Here is an 8,076-nt window from a genome sequence, read left to right as displayed (position 1 = left end):
ATTATCTGGCAACAGCTCTGGTGGACCTTCCTGCAGTCAGCATACCAATTGCAGGCTCCATCAAAATTTGAGACATCTCTGGCATTGTGTTGTTTGACAAAACTGCACATTTTAGAGTGGCCTTTTATTGTCCACAGCACAAGGTGTAGCTTTGTAATGATCATGCTGTTTAATCAGCTTCTTGATATTCCACAACTGTCAGGTGGATGGATTATCTTGGCAAAGGAGAAATGCTCACTAACATGGATGTAAACAAATTTCTGCACAACATTTGAGAGCAATAAGCTTTTTGTGTGTATGGAACCTTTCTGGGATCTTTTATTTCAGCTCATGAAGCACGGGACCAACACTTAACATACTCCTGTTCAATATATAGATAGAGACAGGCTGTGGAACTCTGCAAACAGCGGGGATAGACATCCTTATACTTTAAATAAATGTCCCGAACATCAGAAACATTGTCTATGCTTCATGAATCGTCTCTCTGAGTTTTTCCTTATGTTGTGACCTGTGTTCTCTTCAGAAAGAGCAGAAAATACATTAAACACGCACAAGTCATTGTGTATTTGGGTCATCTTCTACAATGACAAGGATTTCGCTCTGTCCCTAATCTAACACAACTGAATCAAAACAGCTGCCCATATCGACCTTGGCTGTCATTTGAGCATTTGAGCATTTGCCAACTTTGACTTAGCACTTAACAGTGACTTAACAGTAAGGGACATTGAATTGTGAAAAAGCATTTTATTGATATTGTGATATTTGACAACATTCAATATAGTAATACTATGTGTAGCTAATGTACGACTTTCATTTGTAGTTGTGTTACTCAAATTGAAATAATAGTGCAACGATTCTGTAAAATCACACATAAATATTAGCTGACCATGGATTCTGCAGGAAGGTTTTTGACAGGGTAAAGTAAAAACTATGTTGAATGCCAAGGTCAAAGACCACCAAGCAGTGTTCCACCAAGACCTCTCTTAGAAAGAGTAGTGATGGGCATAAGGAAAGTAAATCAGTATTATTCTGCACACTCTGCATTGATGCATACAATCCATGGTCTCTTCATAGGCTATATGATTATACATTCTTACATTTATGAGGCAATCAGTAGAGCTTACTAAATGGTAAGAAATACATTTGACTGTCCCATGTGACACCAAGTTAACCATGAATGTACCCATCCAGACAACAACTGTGGTCCTGTTTTAAGGCACTGAGCAGAGGAACTGGCTGGTATTTTCTCTTTTCTCTTTCACTCCTCTTTGGATCAACAACATGCACCTACTGTATGCTATGAAAAAGCTCTACTTTAGTACCCATCTCCAATTCAACAAACCCATCTCTGCTAAATGACTACAGGCCTGTAGCATTAACGTCCCTGGCTATTAAGTTTAGTATTATTCATGTGTACTGACTCTCCTTTCTGACCCTTTCCTCTCCCCCTGGGGCGTCCTCCTGAACTCGGCCGGTGGTCGGAACTGCGGCTGCGGCCAGAACTTAGGGGCGGTAGCTTTCGGCATCATAACTATTAGAATATGATGACAATCCTTCATAAGGCATGTTTGTGTCACAAAGAAAATGACCAAAATATAGACAGAGGTGAAAAAGGCCAGGCCACAGAGGGTCACCGCCACAGCAGCCGTGTTGGTCCTGTAAACATGACCACTGCACCGCCCCCTTCAGGTCCCTCTTCGCCATCCTCTTTCTCACCTGAGAAGTGAAAAACAAGGACATATAAAGGGGAATTAAGGGTTTTGTACTTTTCTGATTTCAATGTCACTAAAATGTCAGTTTAACTGGTCACATTTTACTCACGCTAGACCAACAATAACTGCAAAGTGCATTGTATAACTCTCGAATTACACAATGGCGGTTGTGTGACCTAAAAAGTCTCATCCCTGATTGGACTAAAACTCTTCAACCTATAACAAAGTGCCTAGGTAGATTGGAGCCATCATTGTACTCACACAGCTCACCATGAAAACCATCTTATTTCTGAGTACTTTGTTATGACATGATCCAATCAATGTCAGCCATCTTACCTGATAAGAGCAGAGCAGGGCCAGGAGCCCTAGGAAGAGGCAGTTGCAGAACATGGTGTTAAACACAGAGCAACAGAAGTAGTCTTTAATCTGGACTCCTATGTGTCCTAGAGCCTGTTGCTGTTGTGGCTGTCGGGGTCGTCTGGGCCGGCCTGAGCGTCCATGGTCTCCCTTCTCTTCCTCTTCCTCTTCTTCTCCCTCCTCTTCAATATCACCATAGTGATCCATCTCTATGTCAGCTTCACCAAAACTGCACTTCAGGCATATCAAAATAAAATCCTTCCTCCATGACTGTCCAAATGACATTAACGTTGAGCTGAACTAAAGGTTTCACCAGGTATCTCTCCAATTCCCTCTCCCTCTCATACACTGTATACCATGTATCTCATACACTTGATGCTTAACGTCTGTAACATGCGGTGTGAACTAGCTACACTTTCCTAAGTAGAGACTGTATATCCCTCCTTCAACCACAGCACCATCCTCTCTCACTTAACACTATCTCTTGCTGCACTAGATTTGCAGAATGGTTTAATGTTCAAAATCTCTGTGGTGAATGACACATCGAGCTAACTAACTATCTGACCTAGAATATCTGACCCTGAATTCTGTGGTAGGTCAAAACCACCACTTACCCAACAGCAGCACTATCTCCTGATGTAATAGACAGCTTCTTTATTAACACTATCTTAGTCTCTCACAGTCTGTGGTCCCCACGGGGGGAAAAACTCTAAATCCTCCATGATCACTGTACAACAGCATTGTTGAGTTAGTCATGTATGTTTGCATGGAAATCTGTACAAAATAAGCATTTTTTCCGGATCCTAGGCTGATGTCTCAATATTGACTCCTGTTTACTCTGTCAATAAAAGACGGAGCATATGCAAATAATCCCCTCTGATAATAACTGTATATCAATGACCAGCTCTGAGGGGCAGCCACACACACACACACAGACACAACACTTTCATCACTGCAACCACCCTGTCTGTCAGTACCCAGCAGACATCGTCTTCCATTCAACAGAGAAACATGTTTCTTACATCTCTCCTCCTCCTGGCCTTCCTGCCATGTAAGTGGGGGGATTTTTATCTCTTCAAATACAGGGTACAAAACAAGATTGGACATTAAATCCAGTAAATAAGGTTGTTCTTGCCCATGTGTTAATTTTTGTATAAAGACGTAGATGGTTGGAAAAAGTAATTTATTCTCTTTCGTCAGGTTAAGTTTCCTGTCTGTCTCTCTCTTCTCCCTGCTCTCATTCAGATCTACACAGCATTAGTTTGACCTCCTCCCCTGCTCAACTCAAACCTCCTGGAGAGTCAGTGAAACTATCTTGCCAAGTCTCTGGCTATGCCCTGACAGACTATGGTACAGGTTGGATACGACATCAGGCAGGGAAAACACTGGAGTGGATTGGGATCATTTGGGCCGGTGGATCCATCATCTCTGGAGCCTCTTTTAAGAGCAGATTCACCATCTCCAGAGACAGTAGTAATGTACTGTACTTAGACATCACCAGTCTGCAGGCTGAGGACACAGCTGTGTATTATTGTGCTCGGTAGTCACAGTGATACAAACTAGCACTAGACCTGTACAAAAACTCACCAACCAATAAAGTTAAACGGTTGGAGTTATATGTACCCACCAGAAGTGGGCGATCTTAGCCTTTACATGAAATAAATCCTACTATGATGTGATGACTGTATGAACTAGATGTAGTATCAGTCACAAGTCATAACATAGGACTACTGTAGGATATGAACAGATATAGGTATAACTCAATACCCTCACTATTAAACATGTGTTAATATCAGTGGTGGAAAAAGTACCCAATTGACATACTTCAGTACAAGTATAGATATAGAAAATGACTTGAGTAAAAGTGAAATAATACTTGAGTAAAAGTCAAAAAGTATTTGGTTTTAAATATACTTAAGTATTGAAAGTAAATGTAATTGCTCAAATATACTTACGTATCAAAAGTAAAATAATAAATAATTTCAAATTCCTTATTATGCAAACCAGATGGCACGATTTTCTTGTTTTTTTTGTTTACGGATAGCCAGCGGCACACTCCAACACTACAAATGAAGCATGTGTGTTTAGTGAGTCCGCCAGATCAGAGGCAGTAGGGATGACCAGGGGTGTTCTCTTGATAAGTGCACGAATTGGACCATTTTCCTGTCCAGCTAAGCATTAAAAATGTAATTAAATTTCTGGATGTCAGGGAAAATGTATGGAGTAAAAATGACATTATTTTCTGTAGTGAATTAAAAGTAAAAGTACTCAAAAATATGAATAGTAAAGTACAGATACCCCCCAAAATTACTTAAGTAGTACTTTAAAGTATTTTTACTTAAGTACTTTGTACCATTAATTAAAATGTTATTCAACAAATACATATTCTGGGATTGATTCAGAGGTTGTTTCAGAAGTATGTCCCTTTATCATGCTATAACAACATGATGGCAGCATGTAATATTACTTATATGTAATATTACTTTACTGTCATGAGTAATAATTTGTACATTAATTCTGAAACTGTCCATACAACTCCTCCTCAGGTTTGTGATGTAATGGAAATGTATTCTCCATCAATTTACCTGGTAAAATAAATACATAGAAACACAGCTGGATTTCTTCTTCATAACAGAGCATCTCAAGATGACCTCATACCAGGTGAACTGTGGGCATTTATCAAAGCCTCTTGTGATTGGTCCTCCTGTAACGGTTCTCCTCTTCCTCTGAAGAGGAGGAGCATGGATTGAACCAAGACGCAGCGTGATACTTAGACATGATATTTATTTAGACACGACAAAACAACGAAGACAAAAAACGAACTATACTTGAATTAACTAACAAAATAACAAAACGAATGTAGACAGACCTGGACGTAAGAACTTACATGTAACACGAAGAACGCACGAACAGGGAAATGACTACATAAAAACCGAACGAACAAAATGAACAAACAAACCGAAACAGTCCCGTATGGTGCAACATAGACAGACACTAACACAGGAGACAACCACCCACAAACAAACAATGTGACCCCACCTACCTTAATATGATTCTCAATCAGAGGAGATGAAAACCACCTGCCTCTAATTGAGAACCATATTAGGTACCCAAACCAACATAGAAACAGAAAACATAGACTGCCCACCCAAACTCACGTCCTGACCAGCTAACACATACAAAAACGAACAGAAAACAGGTCAGGAGCGTGACATAACCCCCCCCTCAAGGTGCGTACTCCGAACGCACCACCAAAAGTCTAGGGGAGGGTCTGGGTGGGCATCTGACCACGGTGGTGGCTCAGGCTCAGGGCGAGGTCCCCACCCCACCATAGTCAATCCCAGCTTACATCTCCCCCTTAGAATGACCACCCTCTTTTTCCACCCACCTAATATAAGGGGCAACACCAAGATAAGGGACAGCTCCGGGACAAGGTAGCTCAGGACAGCGAGGTAGGTCGAGATAGAGAGGTAGCTCAGGATAGAGAGGTAGCTCAGGATAGAGAGATAGCTCAGGATAGAGGGGCAACTCCGGACTGAAAGGCAGCTCCGGACAGAGAGACAGCTCTGGACTGAGGGGCAGTTCCGGATTACTGGCAGCTCCGGGCTGGCTGACGGCTCTGGACGCTCATGGCTGGCTGACGGCTCTGGACGCTCATGGCTGGCTGACGGCTCAGGACGCTCATGGCTGGCTGACGGCTCAGGACGCTCATGCCTCGCTGGCGGCTCTGGACGCTCATGGCTCGCTGACGGCTCTAGACGCTCATGGCTGGCTGACGGCTGTGGCTGCTCATGGCTCACTGGCGGCTCTGGCAGATCCTGTCTGGTTGGCGGCTCTGGCAGATCCTGTCTGGTTGGCGGCTCTGGCAGATCCTGTCTGGTTGGCGGCTCTGGCAGATCCTGTCTGGTTGGCGGCTCTGGCAGATCCTGTCTGGTTGGCGGCTCTGGCAGATCCTGTCTGGTTGGCGGCTCTGGCAGATCCTGTCTGACGAATGGCTCTAGCGGCTCGGGACAGACGGGCGGCTCTAATGGCTCGGGACAGACGGATGGCTCAGACGGCACTGGGCAGACGGATGGCTCAGACGGCGCTGGGGAGACGGATGGCTCAGATGGCGCTGGGGAGACGGATGGCTCAGATGGCGCTAGGGAGACGGATGGCTCAGATGGCGCTGGGGAGACGGATGGCTCTGGCCGGATAAGGCGCACTGTAGACCTGGTGCGTGGTGCCGGAACTGGAGGCACCGGGCTAAGGACACGCACCTTCATGCTAGTGCGGGGAGCAGGGACAGGGCACACTGGACTCTCAAAGCGTACTATTTGCCTGGTGCGTGGTACCGGCACTGGTGGCACCGGGCTGAGGGCACGCACATCAGGACGAGTACGGGGAGAAGGAACAGTGTGTACAGGGCTCTGGAGACGCACAGGTGGCTTAGTGCGTGGTGCCGGAACTGGAGGCACTGGGCTGGAGACACGCACCATAGGAAGAGTGCGTGGAGGAGGAACAGGGCTCTGAAAATGCACTGGAAGCCTGGTGCGTGGTGTAGGCACTGGTGGTACTGGGCTGGGGCGGGAAGGTGGCGCCGGAAATACCGGACCGTGCAGGCGTACTGGCTCCCTTGAGCATTGAGCCTGCCCAACCTTACCTGGTTGAATGCTCCCCGTCGCCCACCCAGTGCGGGGAGGTGGAATAACCCGCACCGGGCTATGTAGGCGAACAGGGGACACCATGCGTAAGGCTGGTGCCATGTAAGCCGGCCCAAGGAGACGCACTGGTGGCCAGATATGTAGAGCCGGCTTCATGGCACTTGGCTCAATGCTCAATCTAGCCCTACCAGTGCGGGGAGGTGGAATAATCCACACCGGGCTATGCACACGTACAGGAGACACCGTGCGCTCTACTGCGTAACACGGCGTCTGCCCGTACTCCCGCTCTCCACGGTTAGCCTGGGAAGTGGGCGCAGGTCTCCTACCTGCCCTTGCCCCACTACCTCTTAGCCCCCCCCCAATACATTTTTGGGGTTTCTTCACGGGCTTCCGTGCTAGCCACGTACCTTCATAAATCCGGTCTCTCTCTCCTGTTGCCTCCGCTCTCCTAATCGCCTCCAGCTGTTCCCATGGAAGGCGATCTCTTCCAGCTCGGATCTCCTCCCATGTGTAGCAACCTTTTCCATTTAACACGTCCTCCCATGTCCACTGCTCGAACTCACGCTGCTTGGTTCTGGATTGGTGGGTGGTTCTGTAACGGTTCTCCTCTTCCTCCGAAGAGGAGGAGCATGGATTGAACCAAGACGCAGCGTGATACTTAGACATGATATTTATTTAGACACGACAAAACAACGAAGACAAAAAACGAACTATACTTGAATTAACTAACAAAATAACAAAACGAATGTAGACAGACCTGGACGTAAGAACTTACATGTAACACGAAGAACGCACGAACAGGGAAATGACTACATAAAAACCGAACGAACAAACGTATGGTGCAACATAGACAGACACTAACACAGGAGGCAACCACCCACAAACACACAATGTGACCCCACCTACCTTAATATGATTCTCAATCAGAGGAGATGAAAACCACCTGCCTCTAATTGAGAACCATATTAGGTACCCAAACCAACATAGAAACAGAAAACATAGACTGCCCACCCAAACTCACGTCCTGACCAGCTAACACATACAAAAACTAACAGAAAACAGGTCAGGAACGTGACACCTCCCAGTGAGGAGGAGCTCATGCAAAACATTCTAGTCCTTCATCTTTATTAATGTATCTGTTGAAGAATGATTCTGCTGTAGACTCTCAACTACCATTAGAGAACTAAACAGATCACCATGTTTCCTACCACAGGAATATTCTTACTGACAGTCTATCTAACAGGTGAGGAAACAGTATGTTTAATTTTACTGTTTATCAAATAAACAAGTTGACATCAGGTTTTAGTTTCAACTTCAACAACATCTCTGCTTTCTATTTCCACAGGTGTTCATGGTCAGACACT

General features: G+C 45.3%; 1 protein-coding gene across 1 annotated transcript; it reads right to left on the bottom strand.

The window, feature by feature from the left end:
• Nucleotides 1–1,482: 1,482 nt before the first annotated feature.
• Nucleotides 1,483–2,744, bottom strand: si:dkey-204f11.3 (uncharacterized protein LOC100034401 homolog). The gene is made up of 2 exons (XM_055898300.1): nt 2,049–2,744; nt 1,483–1,716 (listed from the first exon to the last, which is right to left on the bottom strand). The coding sequence occupies exons 1-2, from the start codon at nt 2,352–2,354 to the stop codon at nt 1,504–1,506; spliced, it is 519 nt and encodes a 172-aa protein (XP_055754275.1). The 5' UTR covers nt 2,355–2,744; the 3' UTR covers nt 1,483–1,503.
• Nucleotides 2,745–8,076: the final 5,332 nt, after the last annotated feature.

The sequence above is a fragment of the Salvelinus fontinalis genome, chromosome 34, assembly GCF_029448725.1.
Source record: "Salvelinus fontinalis isolate EN_2023a chromosome 34, ASM2944872v1, whole genome shotgun sequence".
NCBI classification, from domain to species: Eukaryota; Metazoa; Chordata; class Actinopteri; order Salmoniformes; family Salmonidae; genus Salvelinus; species Salvelinus fontinalis.
This window is presented reverse-complemented; position numbering and strand designations above follow the sequence as displayed.

Coding starts and splice junctions, on each gene's coding strand:
- si:dkey-204f11.3 (XM_055898300.1), bottom strand. CDS start 2,354: ATGTCATTTGGACAGTCATGGAGGAAGGATTTTATTTTGATATGCCTG. Junction 1,717..2,048: donor CCCTGCTCTGCTCTTATCAG/GTAAGATGGCTG, acceptor TTCACTTCTCAG/GTGAGAAAGAGGATGGCGAA.